General features: G+C 37.5%; 1 protein-coding gene across 3 annotated transcripts in view; it reads right to left on the bottom strand.

The window, feature by feature from the left end:
• The window catches only part of SFRP4 (secreted frizzled related protein 4), a 139,218-nt gene that overhangs the window by 55,187 nt on the left and 57,650 nt on the right, over positions 1-26,381 (bottom strand). For 2 of the 3 annotated variants that reach the window (XM_053714419.1, XM_053714418.1), the window contains exon 4: positions 12,726-12,921. In XM_053714419.1, coding sequence (XP_053570394.1) covers positions 12,726-12,921 — 196 coding nt within the window. Of the gene's footprint in view, positions 1-3,733; positions 4,225-12,725; positions 12,922-26,381 lie in introns of those variants that run through there. The other variant, XM_053714420.1, reaches the window with a different exon arrangement.

Below are 26,381 nucleotides of genomic sequence, written 5' to 3'. Positions count from 1 at the left end.
CTTCGCAGGGAGGTTTGGGTGTCCCGAACATCGATTCATATCGTAGATCTATATTCCTCCAAAGGATACTCGATTGGAGAATCCATAGGGAACATAAAAGATGGGTTTCATTAGAAGAGGCACTCAGCCCAAACCTCCACCTTCCCACCATATGCTGGAACCCAGGTTTTCAGATACTTCATAGACGAATCGATAACCCCATTACCCTAGAAACTCTGAGAACTTGGGACTCATCCAACAAGACGAATCCATATATCTCATCCTGCCCAAGTCCCTTGACATCACTTCTTTATAACAATGAGTTTTCATTGCTTACCCTTACTGTAGGAATGGGAACCCAATATACAGACTCAGACATTCAACTCCTGACTTTAAACACCAATGACCGATTAAAATCTCAAAAGGAACTTATTGAAATGGGTCACGACTGGGCCAATAATTGGTTTACATATAGAAAGGTTCACCACTATATCACCACACATCAACAGCATTTAAATATGTTACGACCTCTAACTAACATTGAGAAACTTTTCATGTCGACTCCACCAATCAAACATAGTCTTTCATACATCAATAATATCATCACCCAGGCACCCCCTGGTAACTTACCCCGCTCTATGGAGATGTGGGAGAGGGAACTAGGGATCACCATTACACCTCAGACAGCGACAAATATCTTTCACAATACTAAATCGACCTCCATGTCGGCAGCAATTAAAGAACTCAATTATAAAATATTACATGGATGGTACCTAACACCCAAAAGACTTCATAGGCTCTTCTCACATACCAACAACCGCTGCTGGAGATGCGGACATGTGGGTAGTGGCATGGGTCACATGTGGTGGTGGTGCTCTCAGATAAACTCTCTATGGAGGACAATAACCTCGGAAATAGAACATATCTTTCAAATAACCATCCCTTTAGACCCCCTTGTTTGGTTACTAAATAAATCATTTAAACTGTCCCAGTCTCATTTCAAGCATTTGTTAAAAATTATGATAAACAGCTTGAAAGTCCTGATAGCACAAAACTGGAGATCACCAGGGATCCCCACACTAGCTATGTGGCGTAATAAGGTTACAGATCTAATAGAACTAGAAGAATATGGCTTCATGGTAAAGGATAAAAGAGAACAATTCATAGAAGTGCGGATAACATGGGAGAATTATATCAAGTCTATTGAGCCCATACATGATCCACTCGATATAGCTGTAGGCCATTAGGCCAATTAAATCAACTATTCTTAATTAGACACAACCATGATTTCTAGAAAATTTACACAGGTAGACGTTACTATATGAAGAGACAAGCATAGAGGTATCTTTAGTTTTATTTTATTTTTATTAGTTTATTTTGTTAAAAATGTTAAAACAAGAATCTTGGATACAGGATAATTATTTGGAAATTTTCAATGTAAGAGTGAACCTTTGACTGGCATTATAACATTCCTTTTTATTTTTTCTTGTTCACATTGTCAATCTTTATGTATCATTGATTCTTAATAAAAATACTTTGGATACAATTCCAACCATAGAACTATTAAAAAAATCATTGTAGAAACATTGGCACATTCTCCAGAAGGACCCTGTACTCAAACAAATCTTAGATCCTCAACCTTTGTTGACTTTCAGGAGAGCTCCTACCCATAAGCAGAAGCTTGCCCCTAGCAAGGTAGTAATGTCTAGAAAATCTGGGGTAAGAAAGTCAACACTTAAAGGGACATAATACTCATATGCTAAATCACTTGAAACTGATGCAGTATAACTGTAAAAAGCTGACAGGAAAATATCACCTGAGCATCTCTATGTAAAAAAGGAAGATATTTTACCTCACAATCTCCTCAGCTCAGCAGAGTAAGTTCTGTGTAAAAAGTTATACTCAGCTGCTCCCAGCTGCAGGTAAAAAAATTAAAAAAATGAAGAAATGAACAGCAGCCAATCAGCATCAGCAGTGCTGAGGTCATGAACTCTTACTGTGATCTCATGAGATTTGACTTAATTCTCATGAGATTTCATAGTAAGCTTCCTTTACCTGATTGGTGAAATAATATGAGAGTGCACAATGCTAGTCCCTTCAGATGTCCCAGGACAAACACACTAAAATGCTGCTTAGAAATCCTTTACAATGGGAGGTGGCTACTGAGGAACTTTTGAGGTAAAATATCTTTCTTTTTTACATAGAGATGTTCAAGTGATATTTTCTAATCAGCTTTTTACAGCTATGCTGCATCACTTTCAAGTGTTTAAACATTTGGGTATTATGGCCCTTTAATAATAATACTTCTTCAGGTATTTACAGATGTGGACATCCAAGATGTACAATGTGTAAATACATTAAACATAAGTCAACGACTGTGTCTGCTTGCACGTAAGGTGCGTACCAGATGGAGTGAGCATTTACGTAACATCAGAAAGAAGTCACTTCTCCATAGTGTGCCTAGACATCATGTACAGACACACTATGGTGAACCTTGTAGCTTCCATATTACTCCCATTGAATGCATCTCACCTTCTCACCTATACAATAGGTTTACCAAATTAAGACAAAGGGAAACTTTTTGGATACATAAATTCCATTCCCTTTCTCCTACAGATTTAAATGAAGTAATAGATTTAGAAGCATTTTATTTATTTTGAATAACACTGATCTATTGTATTGGTTCATCTTTAGTTATTTTCTTGTACACCAGAGTTTAGTTGTGCATATTTGTTCTATTGTCATTTTTTATTTTATTACTTTTATATCTCTTACCATATTGTTCATTAAAAGTTATTTAATACATTTTTCCTTTAAAATGCATAGGAAGGTTATTATCGTTATGTGCCCACTGACCATTAGCTCGATTCATAGATATTTTTAGCTATCAAGATGCATTTATCATCATATGTACACATCTTATTACATCATAATCAGCCCATTAAGGGCCATTAGTTATTATTATATCACTATTCGTATCCTTTGTTATTACTCCCTATTTGACATTTACATTCACTAGAGTTATACTTACCCTCTCACCCCTCCCACTATTCTTAACTCCCTATTTTATAATGGATTGGATTTATTGATTTATATCCTGAGACACGTCATATACTAATATACAAGTATATTATCACTAATACTAGCTTATATTTGATAATATGCCTATTACTATTTAATTTTCATATACTATTTGATGCATAGTTTTTTTTATAAATGGATCACATATTATATCCTTATTTCATTGTCAGCCCATCTTATTCTAAGTTTATGAGATTGGCTCGAGAAATTCAACCCCCATTATACACAACCTCGTATATAAAGGTTTATAATTCGAGACACGTCACATTTATATTTCACACACACACATAATTCACAATCTCATTAGTTAATATGTTTTAGCTTTAATACCATCATTATTAACATTCACGTATTTACTTTTTGTTCACTTTTTATGATTAGCCAATCATCACATATCCCTTGCACATTCCTTGCACTTGATTGGCTCTAGTAATCCAACCCCTGTTTCACACGTCACATCGGAATATTTCCGACACACATATCCCCCCTGCCGTGACCGGGGTTTAAGACACGAATCTACCAACTTCTTATTCACAGCATAACGTCACTCTGTATACACCCTTTGTCCATGACGTATGTTTGGTAAAAACACTTCCATGTGCGTGTAAAGCAAGATTGTTTCCTGATCACGGCTGTTTATCCCTGCAATCATTAGGATATAATAGAGGTAGACAAGCGCACATCTATTTATCATCTTTTGCTGATGATGGTAGGGGTATATTGTCAGATGAATATTTCTGCTAAGAATGTCAACTATTGTTAGCGACAATAAGATACTTTTATTCATTATTATTTTTTTCATTTTATATGATCTATTAGAGGTCAATGTAAGACTCCATTTGGGGTTCTTTTTTTTTTATATATATATTTCGGATATTGTATATTTACATATGACAAGTAGTTAAAATTATTATCTAATTACAGATTCAAATATGCACTCTAAATAAAGGGTTAATTTGCTGGTACCGCTCCCCTGAGAGAGAGACTCCCAGGTGTTTCTTTTTTTAATTGGTAAGGCTTGTGTAGTTAAAGGCTCATTGTAGATATAGATAACTGCAACATGCAGAGAGAGAGAGAGAGAGAGGGGAGACTGTCATCATGAGAGGAGAGAGTGGCCTGGTAAGTTGGTGTATCAATTCTGTTTTCGGATGATCATAAATGGTGCTGTTGTGGGAAATAAAAATAGAATATTATGGGAGTTATTATAATATATATTATATATTATTATTATATATATATATATTGTATATATCCTGTTTAAATATTTGTAAAAATGCTATATATATACTGTGTATATATATCTATATATATATATATATATATATATATATATATATATATATATATATATATATATATATCTATATATATATATATAATTTTAGTGTTGGTGTAAGTTAGTGTTGTGTTAACGCTTCCACCCGATGCCGGATTTCTAAAACATTAATAGGTTACTATGGTAACCCAACCTAACACTATAATCCAGTGTTTTTAAACCAGTGTGCCATGAGAGCTCCTCAGGTGTGCCTAGGGTTGCCACCCGTCCCTTAAAATACAGAACACTTATAAGTTACACATGCTGCAGGGTGTGCAGGGAGGAATATGAATAGTGCTGTCCAGAAACACAATACATCTTGTTCCTCCCTGCACACCCTGCAGCATGTGTAACTCATAAGTGTCCAGGAAAACATGGCTGAGGTGGCAACCCTAGGTGTGCCACGGCAGACTGACAACAGTGTGACATATTTTTTAAACTTTGCTTGTTTTTTACTCCCAGTGCAGGGGTAGTTTGTAGGAGGCATGGCATAACCTCACAATACATACAGTATGTGTGTGTTTGTGTGTATGTGTATATATATATATGTTGTATTAGGCTACAATGTGTGATTTTTTTTAAATTATGGGATGGTGGTGTGCCACAGGATTTTTTAATGTAAAAAAGTGTGCCACGGCAAAAAAAAGGTTAAAAATCACTGCTATACTCGATCGCATATACGGCACCACATACAAGTGCAGCGTGTATATTTTCACCGTTGCTCGCTGTTACAATAAAATCAAACACCTAACGCATGTGCAATATCTACCTCTCAACCACAACCCCCCCACCGCAATAACTAATGTATTAACCCCTAATCCGCCAACCCCCATATCACAAAGTATCTATTTAAACTATTAACCCCTAATCCGCCATGCCCCCACAAAACGCAAATAACTAATCACTAAGACCCCTAACCTAACACCCACTAAATTAACCTCATTACATAAATTTAAATAATCCTAAATTACAGTTAAAATAATAAATCCTAAATTACATTTAAAATTAAAAAAACTAACATTACTTTAAAAACAAAAAAAAAGTTTAAATTAATCTAAAATTACAAAAAACAGAGTAACATTACATATAATAAACCAAATTATCAAAAATAAAAAAATTAAACCTAATCCCATAGGCCTAGATTTGGAGTTTGGCGGTAGAAGGGCTGTTAACGCTCCGCGGGCTTTTTTCTGGCCGCACCATAAATTTAACTCTGGTATCGAGAGTTCAAACAAATGCTGCGTTAGGCTCCAAAAAAGGAGCGTAGAGCATTTTTACCGCAAATGCAACTCTCGATACCTGAGTTGCTTACGGACGCGGCCAGCCTCAAAAACGTGCTCATGCACGATATCCCCATAGGAAACAATGGGGCTGTTTGAGCTGAAAAAAAACCTAACACCTGCAAAAAAGCAGCGTTCAGCTCCTAACGCAGCCCCATTGTTTCCTATGGGGAAACACTTCCTACGTCTGCACCTAACACTCTAACATGTACCCCGAGTCTAAACACCCCTAACCTTACACTTATTAACCCCTAATCTGCCGCTCCGTAAACCGCCGCAACCTACGTTATCCCTATGTACCCCTAATCTGCTGCCCTAACATCGCCGACCCCTATATTATATTTATTAACCCCTAATCTGCCCCCCACAACGTCACCGACACCTGCCTACACTTATTAACCCCTAATCTGCCGAGCGGACCGCACCGCTACTATAATAAAGTTATTAACCCCTAACTCGCTTCACTAACCCTATCATAAATAGTATTAACCCCTAATCTGCCCTCCCTAACATCGCCGACACCTAACTTCAATTATTAACCCCTAATCTGACGACCGGAGCTCATCGCTACTATAATAAATGGATTAACCCCTAAAGCTAAGTCTAACCCTAACACTAACACCCCCCTAAGTTAAATATAATTTACATCTAACGAAATTAATTAACTCTTATTAAATAACTTATTCCTATTTGAAGCTAAATACTTACCTGTAAAATAAATCCTAATATAGCTACAATATAAATTATAATTACATTGTAGCTATTTTAGGATTTATATTTATTTTACAGGTAACTTTGTAATTATTTTAACCAGGTACAATAGCTATTAAATAGTTAAGAACTATTTAATAGTTACCTAGTTAAAATAATAACAAATTTACCTGTAAAATAAATCCTAACCTAAGATATAATTAAACCTAACACTACCCTATCAATAAATTAATTAAATAAACTACCTACAATTACCTACAATTAACCTAACACTACACTATCAATAAATTAATTAAACGCAATTCCTACAAATAAATACAATTAAATAAACTAGCTAAAGTACAAAAAATAAAAAAGAACTAAGTTACAAAAAATAAAAAAATATTTACAAACATCAGAAAATTATTACAACAATTTTAAACTAATTACACCTACTCTAAGCCCCCTAATAAAATAACAAAGACCCCCAAAATAAAAAATTCCCTACCCTATTCTAAATTAAAAAAGTTAAAAGCTCTTTTACCTTACCAGCCCTGAACAGGGCCCTTTGCAGGGCATGCCCCAAGAATTTCAGCTCTTTTGCCTGTAAAAAAAACACATACAATACCCCCCCCAACATTACAACCCACCACCCACATACCCCTAATCTAACCCAAACCCCCCCTTAAATAAACCTAACACTAAGCCCCTGAAGATCTTCCTACCTTGTCTTCACCATCCAGGTATCACCGATCCGTCCTGGCTCCAACATCTTCATCCAACCCAAGCGGGGGTTGGCAATCCATCATCCGGTGGCGGAAGAGGTCCAGAAGAGGCTCCAAAGTCTTCCTCCTATCCGGCAAGAAGAGGACATCCGGACCGGCAAACAACTTCTCCAAGCGGCATCTTCGATCTTCTTGCATCCGGTGCGGAGCGGGTCCATCTTGAAGCAGGCGACGCGGATCCATCCTCTTCTTCCGTTGTCTCCCGACGAATGACGGTTCCTTTAAGGGACGTCATCCAAGATGGCGTCCCTTGAATTCCGATTGGCTGATAGGATTCTATCAGCCAATCAGAATTAAGGTAGGAATATTCTGATTGGCTGATGGAATCAGCCAATCAGAATCAAGTTCAATCCGATTGGCTGATCCAATCAGCCAATCAGATTGAGCTCGCATTCTATTGGCTGTTCCGATCAGCCAATAGAATGTGAGCTCAATCTGATTGGCTGATTGGATCAGCCAATAGGATTGAACTTGATTCTGATTGGCTGATTCCATCAGCCAATCAGAATATTCCTACCTTAATTCCGATTGGCTGATAGAATCCTATCAGCCAATCGGAATTCAAGGGACGCCATCTTGGATGACGTCCCTTAAAGGAACCGTCATTCGTCGGGAGACAACGGAAGAAGAGGATGGATCCGCGTCGCCTGCTTCAAGATGGACCCGCTCCGCACCGGATGCAAGAAGATCGAAGATGCCGCTTGGAGAAGATGTTTGCCGGTCCGGATGTCCTCTTCTTGCCGGATAGGAGGAAGACTTTGGAGCCTCTTCTGGACCTCTTCAGCCACCGGATGATGGATCGCCAACCCCCGCTTGGGTTGGATGAAGATGTTGGAGCCAGGACGGATCGGTGATACCTGGATGGTGAAGACAAGGTAGGAAGATCTTCAGGGGCTTAGTGTTAGGTTAATTTAAGGGGGGTTTGGGTTAGATTAGGGGTATGTGGGTGGTGGGTTGTAATGTTGGGGGGGGGGTATTGTATGTGTTTTTTTTACAGGCAAAAGAGCTGAAATTCTTGCGGCATGCCCCGCAAAGGGCCCTGTTCAGGGCTGGTAAGGTAAAAGAGCTTTTAACTTTTTTAATTTAGAATAGGGTAGGGAATTTTTTATTTTGGGGGTCTTTGTTATTTTATTAGGGGGCTTAGAGTAGGTGTAATTAGTTTAAAATTGTTGTAATAATTTTCTGATGTTTGTAAATATTTTTTTATTTTTTGTAACTTAGTTCTTTTTTATTTTTTGTACTTTAGCTAGTTTATTTAATTGTATTTATTTGTAGGAATTGTGTTTAATTAATTTATTGATAGTGTAGTGTTAGGTTAATTGTAGGTAATTGTAGGTAGTTTATTTAATTAATTTATTGATAGGGTAGTGTTAGGTTTAATTATATCTTAGGTTAGGATTTATTTTACAGGTAAATTTGTTATTATTTTAACTAGGTAACTATTAAATAGTTCTTAACTATTTAATAGCTATTGTACCTGGTTAAAATAATTACAAAGTTGCCTGTAAAATAAATATTAATCCTAAAATAGCTATAATATAATTATAATTTATATTGTTGCTATATTAGGATTTATTTTACAGGTAAGTATTTAGCTTTAAATAGGAATAAGTTATTTAATAAGAGTTAATTAATTTCGTTAGATGTAAATTATATTTAAGTTAGGGGGGTGTTAGTGTTAGGGTTAGACTTAGCTTTAGGGGTTAATCCATTTATTATAGTAGCGATGAGCTCCGGTCGTCAGATTAGGGGTTAATAATTGAAGGTAGGTGTCGGCGATGTTAGGGAGGGCAGATTAGGGGTTAATACTATTTATGATAGGGTTAGTGAGGCGGATTAGGGGTTAATAACTTTATTATAGTAGCGCTCAGGTCCGCTCGGCAGATTAGGGGTTAATAAGTGTAGGCAGGTGTCGGCGACGTTGAGGGGGGCAGATTAGGGGTTAATAAATATAATATAGGGGTCGGCGGTGTTAGGGGCAGCAGATTAGGGGTACATAAGGATAACGTAGGTGGCGGTGCTTTGCGGTCGGAAGATTAGGGGTTAATTATTGTAAGTAGCTGGCGGCGACGTTGTGGGGGGCAGGTTAGGGGTTAATAAATGTAATACAGGGGTCGGCGGGGTTAGGGGCAGCAGATTAGGGGTACATAAGTATAACGTAGGTGGCGGTCGGCAGATTAGGGGTTAAAAATTTAAATCGAGTGGCGGCGATGTGGGGGGACCTCGGTTTAGGGGTACATAGGTAGTTTATGGGTGTTAGTGTACTTTAGGGTACAGTAGTTAAGAGCTTTATAAACCGGCGTTAGCCCAGAAAGCTCTTAACTCCTGCTATTTTCCGGCGGCTGGAGTTTTGTCGTTAGATGTCTAACGCTCACTTCAGAAACGACTCTAAATACCAGCGTTAGAAAGATCCCATTGAAAAGATAGGATACGCAATTGACGTAAGGGGATCTGCGGTATGGAAAAGTCGCGGCTGAAAAGTGAGCGTTAGACCCTTTAATCACTGACTCCAAATACCAGCGGGCGGCCAAAACCAGCGTTAGGAGCCTCTAACGCTGGTTTTCACGGCTACCGCCGAACTCTAAATCTAGGCCTAAGAAAATAAAAAAGCCCCCCCGCCAAAAAAAAACACCCTCTAATCTAATTCTAAACTACCAATAGCCCTTAAAAGGGCCTTTTATAGGGCATTATCCTAAATTAAACAGCTCTTTTACATTTAAAAAAAACCTAAAGTTCACCCTACCCCCAAAAAAAAAAAAAAACTAACACTAAAAAATCATAAACTACCCATTGCCCCAAAGGGGCATTTGAATGGGCATTGCCCTTAAAATGTAATTCAGCTCTTTTACATCCCTAAAAAGGGCATTCAGCTCTTTTACTGCCCATTAAATCCCTAATCTAAAAAATAAAATAAATAAAATAAAGCCTAAATCTAACCCCCAGATAGGTACTCACGGTTCCTGAAGTCCGGTGGTGAAGTCTTCTTCCAAGTGGCGACCTCTTCTATCTTCATCCAGGACCATGGAACTGAAGACCAGCGACTGCGGAACTGAAGACCGGTGACCGCGGAACCAAGGAGCGTGGGGGATCCTCTTCATACGATCACTGCCGTATAGGATTTCAGTAGCTCTCATCCTATTGGCTGATTTAAATTTAAAGAATCAAGATATGCCATATTTAAACACGAAACTTGCATTCATTATTCAGTGTATGGCAGTGATCGTACAAAGAGGATCCTCCACACTCCTTGGTTCTGCGGTTGCCGGTATTCAGTTCCGCGGTCGCCGGTCTTCAGTTCCTCGGTCGCCGGCCTTCAGTTCCGCGGTCCAAGATAGAAGAGGTCGCCAATTAAAAGAAGACTTCAACGCCGGACTTCAGGAAACGTGAGTACCTATCTGGGGGTTAGACTTAGGCTTTATTTTTATTTTTTTTATTTTTTAGATTAGGGATTTAATGGGCGGTAAAAGAGCTGAATGCCCTTTTAAGGGCAATGCCCATACAAATGCCTCTTTAGGGGCAATGGGTAGTTTAGGATTTTTTATTGTTAGTTTTTTTTATTTTGGGGGGTTTGATGGGTGGGGGGGTTTTACTGTTAGGGGGAACTTAGTTTTTTTTAAAGGTAAAAGAGCTGTTTAACTTAGGGCAATGCCCTAAAAAAAGACCCTTTTAAAGGGACATTATACACTAATTTTTTCTTTGCATAAATGTTTTGTAGATGATCTATTTATATAGCCCATACAATTTTTTTTTTAAAAAATGTATAGTTTTGCTTATTTTTAAATAAAATTGCTCTGATTTTCAGACTCCTAACCAAGCCCCAAAGTTTTATGAGAATACCGTCAGCTACCTTCTCCAGCTTGCTCCTGTTTGTGTAAAGGGTCTTTTCATATGCAAAAGAAGGGGGAGGGGGGAGTGTCGTATTTCCTACTTGCAGTGGGCTTTCCAGCTACCTTTTCAACAGAGCTAAACTGAGAGCTTCAAAGTAAGTTTTTAAACAGTTTTATACTGGATTTTTATATCAGTATCTGTGCATCTTATTCTTTACATTAGTGTCTATTATATGCAGTTATATGAAAATGAGTGTATACTGTCCATTTAAGGGCTATTGGTAGTTTAGAATTAGATTAGGGGTGTTTTTATTTTGGGGGGGGCTTTTTTATTTTCATAGGGATTAGGTTTAATTTTTTATTTTTAATAATTTGGTTTATTATTTTATGTAATGTTAGACTTTTTCTATTTTTTGTAATTTTAGATTAATTTAAACTTAGTTTTTTATATTTAAAGTAATGTTTTTTATTTTAATTGTAATTTAGGAATTATTATTTTTATTTTAATTTAGGATTATTTTAATTTATGTAATGGGGATAATTTAGGGGGTGTTAGGTTAGGGGGCTTAGTGATTAGTTATTTGCGTTTTTGGGTGCTTGGCGGTTTAGGGAATACTAGTTTAAATTGCTAGATTGCATTGTGGGGGCATGGCGGATTAGGGGTTAATAGTTTAAATAGAAACTTTGCGATATAGGGGCATGGCAAATTAGGGGTTAATAGTTTAAATAGAAACTTTGCTATATAGGGGCATGGCAGATTAAGGGTTAATAGTTTAAATAGATACTTTGCGATATGGGGCATGGCGGATTGGGGTTAATAGTTTAAATAGATACTTTGCGATATGGGGGCATGGCGGATTAGGGGTTAATAGATTTATTATAAATTTCAATGTGGGGGGGGGGTGACGTGTCGGTTAGATTTCAATGGGAAAAAGGTCTCAAAGAACACCTTTTTCTTGTTTTACACCTAGGTGAGCCGGGTGTAATTGTTGTTACTGTATCGGCAGCCTCCGACAGTGTATTAACGGTTTGCACGGGCATTGGAAACTGGGTTCAATTTAAAAATTAGCGGCTTCTTATACTTTGTATGGGACAGGATAATGCTTCCGACAGCTTATTTAATGGTTTGCAAGTGCACGCAAACCGAATTACGGCTCAATGGACACAAGCCCCCAGTATGCAGAAAGGAGCAAGGTTCAGCAAAGGATACCAAGAGAATGAGGTCAAAAGATAACAGAAATAAATCAAAATTGTGATGTAATTTTGTTATTTATTGAAATATATTAGGCAGTATATACCATAAATGTTACAAAATGTTTGAGCCTTGTATATTAAAAGGACATGCATTTATATTTTATATATGCATTAGATATTAGACACTGCATTGCAACATGTCTGCATACAAAAAAGGGTTTTAAAAGCATTTACAAAAATGTTTTTGATAGAAATATTTGCACTGTTTGGCAGTCTAGGCACACACACTGCAATTACTGTGCAGCATGGAAGAGGATCAGGGTTCTAAATTCTGTAAAATTCTCTCCAGTCTTTATGATGGGACTGGAAAAGCTTACATTTTTAAATTTAAATTACAGGAAAAGCAAGCAAAATTATTAACCAAATTTCATTGCACATTTTTAATTAAGCCTAACAGCCATTTTCTGGTGAATTTAATTCTGAGACTAATGTCCCTTTACATCCTTTTTTTACTGCAATCAATACATAATTCATAATTGTATTTTTAAACAAACTATTTGTTAGCATTACTTACCGTGACCTCCACTGATAGCACATGATGAGCACATCTTGATTGGGATATAGCTGGGGACATTGGCAGGATGAGTTGGTTATAAGTGGAACCTGAGACCTTGGAATTGTTGAAGACTTTAAGGTCTCTTTAATTTCCACCACAGTAGTTATTTCATTGCAGTTGCTTTTAGTTACACTTTTAACCTTTGCATGGATAACTAAAATGAAGATAAATAATAAATAACACATAACAATGCAATCAATAAAGCCACTTTGGAGCAATAAAAACATTTTATTATCTAATTATAACTTTATAGCAAAGATACACAATTAAAGAGAACTGATGACATAATATTATAATTATTATTGTTATAATTATTATTATTGTTTTTATTGGTCAAATTGTTTTTTTTTTTAGTTTATTATCTATTTATTTATCTATAAACTTGCGTTTTCTATAATTCATTCAAAAACAGAGCTATTATCTTAGTTTTTTTTATTTTTTCCAGTAGTTTTTTAAAATAAATTTTATTACATTTTTAAGTAAATTACAAGATATACTACAATGTGGCATGACAAAATGATGAACAAAACATGCATCTCACAATTATGAATATTCACTCAGTAACAGGAAGGAGATCACTCTTGGACCTTCTGAGTAGTCTATAAACCACAGAATTTATAAAATATAAAAAGCTATGGGAATATGTAAAGCTATAATTACATCATAATAAACCTTTTAAAATTAAAATCTGTAGCAGCTTTGGCAATTTATATGGTATTGTGACATCTAGCGAAGGTGCTATCAAAACAATGGTATATGTTATAGTTTGTGGAAAACCCATATATGCTTCATAAAGGATCCATAGCTTCCTTATACAGCTCCTAACTGTATCAAACTAAACATAAACGTTCAATAAAGTGCATTCAATTATAATTGAGAATATTCAGGTATCTGCATGAACAAATGATGGGTCCTATAATATCCTCTGAAATAAAAGTGTTGCCATATGGACAACAGCTGTTATCTAGATTTAACCCTGTATATTAAAAACACCATACTGACTTAAGACATAACTTACATCAAGTACTATATCAATATTCTAATATAATGTTCCTGCAAGTATCTACAGGCTAACCCACAAATACAGTATATACCTATAATATGGTGTGAGCTAAATGTTGGGTCTGTCTTGGAGTACCAAGCTTGTAGGTGATTAAAATACCAGCATATGTTACCCACTGCTCCACTCTGGACTACCTATATCATTATTCATATCTAAGGGTAGTCATAACATGTTAAGCAGAGTTTTACATTAGACAGCAGAAATAAACAGAAATGTTTAAGAGGAAATTTAAGTGTAGTATTGCAACAACATTAGACTGTACATAAGAAGAATTATGATCTAGAACATATTAAGCATTTAACCTACTCCTGATTGTGTACAGCTTTGAATGGGAGATATTGTGTACCCATGTCTCTGGATAACATTGTCCATGAAACAGTAAAGATACTGATACTGATGGCACTGATAGGCCACCAGGAATTGCCACAAGTGGTTATTCTAAAGGTTCTGACTAGGGTTGCACCGATACCGATACTAGTATCGGTATCGGTACCGATACCAAGTACTTTCATGAGTACTTGTACTCATGCAAATGCACCGATACTTAAAGGGACATGAAACCCAAAAAAATGATTTCACGATTCAGATAGAGAATACAATTTCAAGCAACTTTCCAATTTACTTCTATTATTTAATTTGCTTCTTTCTCTTGTTATCCTTTGCTGAAATGTTTATCTAGGAAAGTTCATGTGCAGCAGAGAACCTAGGATCTAGCTGTTGATTGGTGGCTGCATATATAAACTGATTGTCATTGACTCACCCATGTGTTCAGTTAGAAACCAGTAGTGCACTGCTGCTCCTTCAACAAATGATACCAAGAGAATAAAACAGATTAGATAATAGAAGTAAATTAGAAAGTTGTTTAAAATTGTATTCTCTATCTGAATCATGAAATATTTTTTTTGGGTTTCATGTCCCTTTAAACCGATACCTCCACTTACTACCCATATGCTATCTTGTAGTGTTTTTTTCAAACTGCATGTTCCCATTTCATTTAAAGCTGGAGTGGAGACTAAACTAAAAATTGTTTACTACTGTTCTGCCAATACAAATTGCTCTTATTTGTATTATTGTAGGAGAGATCACTGTACTGCGTTCAGACAAACCCCTGAAGTACTGGGCAGTTAATAAACTGTGATTTCCAGCTCTGGCTAAAATGGAGCAAAAATATCTAGTGTGGAAAGTTGAACCTCCTTACTGATAGCAAAAACAGACGTATAGCTGAACATGCAGAGATGCTTCTGTTCTGTTCCTTAAAAAGAACTTGCCACTAACTTTTGAAAAATTATTCTAATTGCTAGATTGCCTTTTATACTGCTAGTTCTCATCTTGCACAATTATGTTCAAAACATACTGTACTCTGAGGAACATCTTAACTTATATAATTGCAGGACGAGTACTCATAGGAAAAATTAAGTTAATCCCAATGAACACTCATCCTGCAATTATAGGACTAGATTTAGATTACATTTGATTGGTAAGCTTTACCAATGCTCTGTTCACATTTCAAACTCCATAGCCTTTAATGGAGTAGGACGTGTAAGGAGAGCATTGGTAAAGCTTACCAGTCAAATGTAATCTAGCCCTTAGTGTTGTTCACCATGATTAAACAGTATTCTGTTCTATTTTTTACTGTATGGCACTTTTGGTTGGTTGCAATTTTATATTTGTTATTTATTGTTGTTAATATATTTTATTGTAATATTTTTATTTCTAAACATGTTCTGTGAACTTTGTGACAAATAAAACCTGTTTTATTCTTTCATAATGTCTTTTGAGCTACAGTCCTTCATAATTATAAAGAAGGATTCTTAAATAATTAGTCTGTATTGTGCTTGGTAAACTGTCACATGACATAAAAAAAGTATCGGTAATTGGTATTGGCGAGTATTTGAAAACAAGTATCGGTACTTGTACTCGGTCTTAAAAAAATGGTATCGGTGCAACCCTAGTTCTGACCTTCAAAACAGGAACATGTCTGGTTGAATCTCCCCCAGGCAACCCCCCCCCCACCCAGGAGATCTTGAAGAAGGAGATAAGGAGATGAAAGATAGGGGTGTTCCTGCTCCTCTCCCTAGGAATCATCTCCTCATCCATGTGACCCAAAATCTTTTTCTCTCCCCTTCAACTAGGCTGCTTGCTATGTCAGTGGAGACACTGGGGAGAATCTCAAAGTAGCTGCTGAAAATGTTTCCGACTCAAGCTTGGTTAGTTCCTTGACATATGTAGGGTCAGGCAAGTCCCTAGCTTCAGAACTCACCCAGAAACAGCCTGAGTCTCAATTAGCTGTAAGTTCCCACTCAGGATCACATCACGTGTGAGCTCGGCTTTGTATTAGCTGTGTGATAGCCCTGGGGGGCAGTATCTCTTAAGTTTAGCTAGGCTGAGTGCATGTCCTCCTACAACACAATAACGCCTGCACAAACATTCTCTGCAGTCTCCAAAGTCTGAGCTGGTTCTGAATCAACTTTGATCATGGAGATAGGCAGTTTAGATTAGTTCTCTATTGTTGAATGACATTCAGCTCTCTGTAAAGTAAAATTTTGATGCAAGACTCACTGCAAAGTATGCTCTCACAATCCTGACATAGCCATCATGCTTTGACTTAATGTTGGAATCTTTTTTTAGCAGTAATTGTTCACTGCATTCCCAGACTACCAGAGTACGGGGGGGGGGGGGGAGGGGGGGGAGCTAAGGTTGTATAAGCTCTGGAACACTGTGTTTATTTTGATGATAGCTACTATGCAGATGATTACCAATCTTTACAGAACCATCAATGACCGCTGGTTGGAGGTCCACCTTTCCAGAAGAATTTACAATTTTTAGACTCAAAACAGCTAATATTGGGCCAGATTACAAGTGGCACTATGTAGCCCTATTACTTGAGTGCTAACAAGTTGAAAGTAAAAGTTTTGCATGCGGGTGAAACCTGACACACGCTAGCCAAAGGACTTCGGATATCGCAACCGCGTTAACTTCTCCCCATAGAATTCAATGGAGAGCTCAAATTTAAAAAAACAAACAAAAAACTATTGCTTGCGCGCTACCCTGACAACATTTATATATCAATTTATATTTAAAAATACAATTAACTATTTCCCCTATCTAAAGAACATATTTACAGTAATAAAACACATTATTTAATATTAATATATATTTATATATATATATATATATACACACCCCGTATTGTTCCGAGTATAGGCTGCACCTGATTATAGGCTGCACCCTTAAAGTTTGGAGCCATTTTTTTTTTCTTATTGAAGAAATATTTTTATTGAAGTTCAAACAGTTGTACATACTAGATTAGGTACAGTTACATCTTGTAGCTTCGTGGGTAGTACATACAATTTCAAAACAGATATTCAAAGTAAGCAATAAACAAAGCAGCAGTTTGTCGATAACATAGAAACATAGGGTAAGGAGAATTGTTTCTCAAGGTTAAAGAACAAGTTAAACCAGTTAATATTGCAGTAAAGGAAAATTCATTTTTGTCTTTTATACCATGGGGGGCAGGTAAGTGTAGTGCTTTAATGGATAAGTATAGGGTGCTTAAGAGGTCTGCGAGAGGTATACATACACTAAAAGTGTGTGAATAGTTTCCTATTAGTGTGGGTGACTTTTGAATACCTCCTTCAGAATTATTTACAGACTAAATTTAGGAGTTAACAGGTGGTAATGATGTCACACCATGAGGTATAAGTCATTCCAAGGTAATTCTGGTAATCTTGTGGTGGTAGTAAATCCAGGGTGTAGGGAATGTGGGCTATTAGGTTTGTGGATTAGGGAGGGAGGGAGGGAGGTGGTCTAAGGGGGTAAATGGGAATGTGGTTCAAATGTAGGCTATTACACAATTGCAGGGAATTCTCTCTACATAGTTTGGCTGTTAGAAGGTAGAGATAGGAAGAAGGGGTGTGGGGTCTGGTTGGTTGGGGTCTCACAAGAGCAACAGAATCTGGGGTGGGCTGAAATGGTGGAGTCAGTAGGGCCAGTGGGGCAAAACTTCTTAGGGTTCTATAGGAGTTAGTGGGGGCTGTGTTGTAAGTAGGAATCCCAGGGTTGCGATATTAAGCAAAAGGTGTTAATTTTTTTCTGGATCTGAAGACACCTTCCTCCATGGTTTTAATGTACCTGAAAGTGTCCATTACACCCTGCTATTTTGGGGAACACCTTTTTTTCCAGTTCCTAGCTATCAGGAGCTTGGTAGAAACCTGTATGTAAATGAGTAAATATTGGCTGTGACTAGGTAGCTTGTTCATGTCGAGTTGGAGGAGAGTCATACCAGGGTGGGTAACATCTGGTAGGCCTAAACTAGTGCATATATGTCTGGTATTTGTCCAAAAGGGTATTAAGAGTGGACAATTACACCAAATATGTATGGGGTCGCCCCTCTCTCCGCATCCCCTCCAGCACAGATTAGAGAATGTAGGATAGAACTTCTATAATTTGGTTGGGACCCGATGCCATCTAGTCAAGAGCTTATAGTACAGTTTGTACATGGTTACACAGTGTATGGCAGACCTGGTCTTAGTTATGGCTCGAGTCCATTGCTGAGGGGTGCACTCTCGCTTCCATTCCAACTCCCATGCAGCTATGTTTGTCGTTTTAAAGGTGAGGGTATCTTGTAGAAGGGACTGATTGTGTGTCAAAAGTGGTTTAAAGAGTTGGAGGTCAAAGTTCCTTCTGGTCTCCCATGGAGTTAAGTTCCAAGGGTCTTCCCGGAGGAAGCCCCAGGACCGCATCATAGACCTCAATCTGATCATGTCAAAGTGAAGTCTGGGGGGGGATTTCTAGTAGTTCGAGTAAGTCAGCCAGCGACTGGGACTCCGTGACCATCACAGTGGGACCAGCACCAAGTGTAACAGCATGATTGTCAGAGCGGCAATAATACTGTTACTAAGAGTCCGCCTGATTTAAATACTGGTAATTTGTCCCATGCGATGGCCAATTAAGCAGATCGCTGACTTAAACAGTTAAATTACTGTTTCTCCTTTGCCCCCTCACTTGTTGCTCCTCTTTGTTGATTTGAAAATAACGGTAGGAGAACAGGGAGTGAAGTGCCGGAGAAAGGGGTTAAGGAAGGCATAGAAGCCATAACTAATACCTGCTAGAAGACATAACTAATCAGGAATAGATTATTAGTTTAAAAAATATCAGATAACTGCAAAGGAATATGGTGCCAGCTTAATAACAGGCTCCTACACTGCAGCTCACATGCAACATCATGTGCTCCACCCACTTCCTCCCTCCTTATTCATAAGCCTGTGCCAGCACTTCCTTACAGAAGACTTTTACACTTATAATACTGTAAAAAAAAACACATTATAACTAAGTACCAGTAAATAAAAATTCTTCTGAATACACTGCTGAGAGTAAGGCACCACCGGTCCGTCCTCAGATTACCGGCCACATAACCAAGACGCAGTGGATAACATACCGACATGCCCGATTATAGGCTGCACCCCGAATTTAAAGATTTAAATTAGGGGGGAAACTCGAAACAATACAGTATATATGTCTATACTTGTATATATGTGTATATATGTATGTAAATAAATATATACACATATAAATATACATATGTTTGTGGGTGTGTGTGTGTATATATATATATATATATACATAAATACACATATTTAGACATGTATATGTATGTATGTATGAACACATAACTTTTTATTAATATTTATACAGTATGTATTAGTGTATATATGAGTGTAAATGTATTTTTTCATTTATATTGTGTTCAGTGCATATTTAAAATTAGTTTGCGTTTGTGTGGTCGCATTTACTTTTGACTTGTAATGCACGCATAGGTAATCTAGCCCATTGTCTTTTTATTATTTTAATTTTCAATATTGTATTTTCTTTTTAACAAATAATGCATTTCCATAAATGCCCTATTAACAAAAACATAATATCGTTAACATACAGATTTGCATATTATACCATGAATACAATCAAGTGTTGAATTTCTTTATACCCTTGTCACTCTATCACATGTAATATTAAAAACTTAAGTCTTTGATTAGATTATTAACACCAGACAGAAATCCTTAATACTTTTAACAAACCATATCGATAAAAACCTATACATCACAATACATACTGGACCACAGTCCTTTTCCTACCAATCCACCTTCCCTGAAGATGGAAACCCCACCTACCAATGTGGTGAAGTTAATTTACAATAAATAATCTAGTAAATTAGTAATTTATAACCAGAAAATCTAATCAACCCTATAGTCAAAAAACTGGGCTAATGCAAGGTCTGAACCCCAGGCTACATCCCCTACTGAGCCACTAATTAAAGGACCAAGAATTTGTTTCTGTAGCGGACCACCTAGAGCCTTAGTAAATGCTCCCCATTTCATTATAATTTCTTACCCCTTGTCTCTCTATCACCTAGAGTATCTAAGACATCAATTTTATGGTGTTATCAAAGCTTGACGTATTTCCCTAACACTGGGTGTATCTGGTAATAGCCATTCTCATAGAATACATTTCCTTGTCATTATTATGACCATTGATAGAAAAAAAGGCCTTCTCTTTATATATCTGTCTATCTGTCAAAGTTAGAATATCCTTAAAACCATTATATATTTTAGTCTTTAAAATCTTAGTAACACAAAAAATAACGTTAGCCCATAATTAATTTACCTTAGGGCAAGCCCACAGATAGTGTTTAAACAAAGGATCTAGCAAACTGCATTTAATACATTAACTCTCACATCTAAGCCATTTAGAGGCCTTCTTAGGTGTAACATAAAATCTGTTTATTAGTTTTGTCTGAGATTCTCTAACATATGAATCAAGTGTGACACCTTTGATATTTTTAAAACTACCTATAATTTCCCTCACCTCCAGTTGAACTAAGGCAATCTTCTGCCAGCCCTCTATTCCTCTATTGTTTTTGCCATGATTCTATAAATATTTGAATCCAACAGAGCTTTATAAATTACTGAGCATGGGGCGGAGCTAGCCAGTGCCCAAGATGGACATAAGCAATTAGAGCTCTGAAGTGTGGTTGGCTTCATACTTTGCCAGCGACTACCAGAATGTGATTTGCCAGAAAAAAACACCAGCATCTGTCCCATATATACCCGGGGACCCTCCAGTCACATATAGGAGGTGAAACACCACTGTAGCACCAGAGCAGCGGCAACAAGAGGCCTGCCACGCGGTCGCAACATATCTTCCCACCAAATAGCTGCAAGACTAGCGCGGCAATCTGTTTTCAGGCACAATGCTGCATCACCGGGACCCCAGGGGCCGGATAAGCCAACTCTCTGCTGTGGCTAAACAGATAATGAAGGAGAGATCCATGTGAGGAACAGCTACTAAGTGCAGCCATGCAGTGAATTGAACCCGCTCCTTACTGTCGTATACCTCTACTAGGCTGTGAGTCCTAAACTGCCTACATAGACTTCCTTCTAAGGGAAAATTGTATGTACTGGTCACATTAACACCTAGAGTGGACACTCCTAAATCGGTCACTAACAGACTACCATTATAATCGAGTGATATATGTAAACAAATGCCTACCCTGATTTACACGGCAATGATACTATGAGGAAACGCCTCATCTAGCTACATACATGGAAAACTTAAAGGTTTTATTAAATGTAAGAGAATATCTTTAAAATGGCTAATCAATAGCAGATATAGCCTATATCAGGGGAATTGTTTCTTCCTACATCTGCTACTGCAAGTGTCCTCTCTCAAAGGGCATGAGCCTGGACCTTATTATATAACTTAATCACCCTCTGCAAGCTCACAGTTATATTACACTGCATAATATTGATATACTGGCTGCAATAAAGCATTACTATGGCTTCCAAAAGGGCACCTAGATCTGATAAATCATGTAAAGGTCCTGCAACACCAACACCTAGAGTGCCTTCTTTTTTCAATGCAATGTATTCCACTGCAGCAGACCCCCTAGATATTTCCGCAGAGACACCCTCTGTAACCACCAATACAGAAATGAATAATGAAGCTGAAACATTACTCACAAAAGCTGACCTACAGGCTCTGCGTCAAAGGAGGACTTTACCAATTTTATAACTCAAGTCGGCTATATGATAAAATCTAGTCTCTCTGAAGTGAGAAAGGAAATCAGTGAAATTGGGAACAGGATAGTTTAATTTGAATAAGATGTAGAACAGACAGACTTCTAGATCTGCAAACTCACCAAACCTCTCATAACTCCTCTCTAATCCACCAACTTCAGGATCAGGTAGATGACAAAATATTAGAATTAGGTGCATACCCGAGAGCATCAAATCCACTGAGCTGCTCCCCTATCTTTAAAAAGTTTTTAATAAGCTTATGGACAGTGAAAAGGCAATCGAATATCCACTTGACTGCTACCATCGTGCCTTGCGACCACCTCTCAAAGACCCAGTCCCTCCAAGGGATGTCATTCTTAAGTTCACTAGCTTTAGAGATAAAGAAAATATCCTGTCAGCAGCAAGGAACAAATCACCCATTTCACATGAGGGCTCCTCTCTCCAATTTTATGCTGACCTCAGCCATCTGACACTATCCAAAAGAAGGGAAGCCAGATTCCTTACAATGCACCTCAGAGACCTTGGCGTCCCATATAGATGGGGCATTCTCTTCTGCCTTAAAGTGGTTAAGGATAATTTAACTGAAAAATAAAGATTACCTGAGGACTTGTACACTTTGTGCTCTTAATTGGACATTCAGAAACCTGTTCTACCCTCCATCCAAGACACCGCACAGGAAAAACAGATGTCAAAACCACAAGACAAGAATGGATGCAAGTTTCCCGTAGAAGAAGAAACAAAAGTTTAGCAAAGAATCCTCCAGACCCACTGCCTGTGGGAAATGAACTACTCCTTACTATGTATTATCCATGTTCTATGAGTTATCTAGCGATCTAAGCTGAGTAACTCTATTGAGTGCCATGACACCCACTTTTTCCCAAGTTAATATATCTCCCATTACCTTAAACTATCCTCATAATTAGCGTAATGAGTTAAATGTCCATGATAATTATCCATGGAATACCATTAGGATGCAGGAATGTGCCCATAAAGGGCCTTGTTTGTATATTATTCATGTTCAGGGGTCCCATTACCCTAAGATAGTTATGTTTAATGTCGACATGCTACCAAAAGTTGTAGCAGCCACTTTTACCCCCCCCTTACTTTTATGAGTATTTAATGGTTCACATTATTGTTTATATGGTTTTATATGTTGATATACTCACATTTGTTTTTTACTATTCCAGGTGTACTATCTACTATCTACCCTCTGTGATACCCCCTCCCTTCTCCCTCTCTTCCCGTTCCGGTTGGGAAGTTACATGTTCCATAGATGTCAAACCTCAGGTAAGCTCCATGCATCCCTAGTCACAATTCCGTTATGCAGGTACACAAGCCCCTACCTTATCTCCATACCACCCCCTGATCCCCATAACATACTTATCCAACCTAACTTATATGGTTCCCTCAACTCTCTTTACCCATGGGACTCCACATGGTTAAAATAATCACACAAAATACCATAGGCCTGAATTCACTAACAAAGCGATCAGCGGCAATAGCCTGGTTTAAATGCTGATATTGTCTTTGTACAGGAGAATCTTAATCCATAGATCATTACCCTTCCAGCTACATGCTGTTGATTCAGGCCCAGGGGCAGGTGGCTCTTTCTGACAGGTCTCCTCCATAACCGCCCAATAACGTTAATTTCTCCAAAAAAGTCACCACGTAAAATACTTCAAATTAAAAAGGGCCCCTAATACTAGCATGGGATTTTAATATTGCTTTCAAACTAGATATAGACTGCTCGACGGGTCACTGTAGTGCCTCCCCTAAAACCCATAATCATACTACAGAAACAGAAATTTGACCTTCTTCCAGGAGGTCCAATTTTATTGGGCATCCCTGATCCACACCCCACCAGGCATAGGCGATATGCCGTAACATTCCTTTCAGCCCCCACACCTCTACCCAATCAGAACCCCCACACTTTCTTTCCTTCTCATCCTCCCTCTTCTCTACCACCCCCTTCCCCACTTCTTGATTCCTACTACTTCTTCATTCTTCTCTCCATTACCAGCATATATCTTCTGTTTAAGAGGGTACTTCTATATAATATAAACGAATGGTACTAGTTATTTATTTATACTGTATAATATAATTATTTCTTTAGTTATTAAGTCAAGTCTCCACCGTGGAGAGGTGATAGAAGCATACATCGAATTCACCTTAGCCTTGATCCCTTAGAACTCTTGGACTTTACCATCACCCCTCACTGGGTGTTAACACAGATTGAGGCAATACTTACTTATATTGAATAACAGGGAATACATTGTAATGCTTATGACTGAATCTCTGTTGTTTCATAATATGTTGATTATTGTGCTGAAGTTAACTTACAATAAATGTTTTTTATTTTAAATATAATAGCACTCATACTGATTTTCAAAAGAAAAAATAAATAAATTATTGAGTATGTAAATTTCCCCTTTAAAAACAACTCAATTGTAAATAGGCTAAGTAGTGTGTATTTGGTAGTTCATATTTGTCTCAAACTTCTACAAAGGATCTTAGTCTTTTGTGTCTCACATCTAATAGATGATCTATTTTTTTGTTTTTTGTTTTTAAATAATTTTTATTGAGGTAATAGGTAATAACAATAGAACAAACAATATGTCCAGGCACGGATCAGAAATAATAAAGACACTGATACATTTCTCACACAAGAAATAGATGAGGGCTAAAACATTGGTGCACCACTGAAGTAGTTCTCACAATATCCAGCCCATATTGGTGCCATATATACAAATAGATACTATTAGAACAATTGACAAGCGTTATAATACCACTTCTGTTACTATGGAGGGAAAAGGTAAAATAAGATATGAGAAACACAGGTGGCTGGGACATATATCAATGAGACCTCGATTTTTATATTAATCAACTAATGATCCCTATCTCGGGAAAAGAAGTGCTTTATAAACTATAAATGGTAGGAGATAGGGAATTGGCTGTGTGTGGGGGGGGGGAATGCAGCGGGCAAGAGCCGCTCGTAATGAGGGGGAAGTGGAGAGCGGAGCCAACTAGGATACTGGGAAAATAAAAACTACAAGGCAAATGATCTTAATAGTTGTAGGAGCTCTAATCTAACATCAGGGAGATGGTCATACATACAAGTTGACCCACATATCATACCATTTATCTTAACTGAGCGCTTTTATATAGAGAGGGATCATAGGTAAGTATAAGGCAACTGAGTCTTAATCCTACACTTAATACAAGTAAATGCGCTTTCAATAAAATGAATAAGAGTAGCTCTCAACAACATTATGTGGAGGCGGGGACATTAGTGTGTATGGAATATAGGGGACTTCTGGGTGAGCCCCTCTCCTAGGGAAATGCCAGCTATAGGCGATGTGGGAAAAAGGAGTAGGGGTATGACCCGCAGGCAACCAGTACCGGCGGGAAAGGGAGGAGAGGGGCCCAACAGAAACAGATCATTTGTACTAATATTAAATTCAGCATAGGCAATAACGTTTCCTAGGAACATAAAGATAATAGAGCTTGCAATGTAACTCTCTCATGTATAATATATACCATAACCTGCAAAGAGGTAGATTAGCTTATGAAATACCAGTAGTATTAGTACATTATTGTACCAGTAGGGCCATATTAACAGGAAGTAGAATTTTCTCTGAGTTAGATCTGAAATGGAATAACTGCTCTGGGCGTAGATACTTAACATATATGGGTGAAACACTTGGGTATAACTGATTTATATAAAATAGAGCCCTGAGCCACACAGAACCTTAGCTGTATAAAGTGTACAGCAACTGTATAATGTGTGCATACAATTAAAAATAAGGAGAGCACCTTCACAAATGTTTACTATAGTACGCATCTAAGATATGCACAATCATAGGTTGCTAAATACGCATACAATTAGCTTTGAAAAGTCTATATGTTAGTAGGTATAAGGTATGTTATGTATCATACATGGAATAATGTGTGACTGTACCCTATGTTGAACTAAGTAAATATTGACTGTAATAAAGATTTCTTCAGTGAAATATAAACACTAACCAATAATCGTGCGTAACCTATATATATAACAGAAACCAGGATTTATAGATATATTACTCAATTGTAGGTGTATAAGTATGCTCCGTGTAAATGACGCTTATGCATGCCCGAGATGTAGCACGTGTAAACAGAGATGAGCCAAGTCTCCAAATCGGTCATAACAGCTAACATAAAGTACATTGTGGGGTATAATATAGGAAAGGGCCTATGAACTAAATTGTAATACTAAAGTACTAGAGGCTAGGCAGTATAAGGCAAATAACAGGATTGAAGCATAGCCCACTGCAACAGAAATAGTCCAGTCTCTGATATAGGGTACTAGAGCGTGCATGTCCCACATAAAACTGATATTGCATACCATCCGTGTAGGTTCAGATGGATACAGGATCTGAGAGTAGTGCTTTAGTAGTAGGCCCACATCATGGATCTCACAGGAGTCAGTCATATGGCCAGGTA

The sequence above is a fragment of the Bombina bombina genome, chromosome 5 (assembly GCF_027579735.1).
Source record: "Bombina bombina isolate aBomBom1 chromosome 5, aBomBom1.pri, whole genome shotgun sequence".
Classification (NCBI taxonomy): Eukaryota; Metazoa; Chordata; class Amphibia; order Anura; family Bombinatoridae; genus Bombina; species Bombina bombina.
This window is presented reverse-complemented; position numbering and strand designations above follow the sequence as displayed.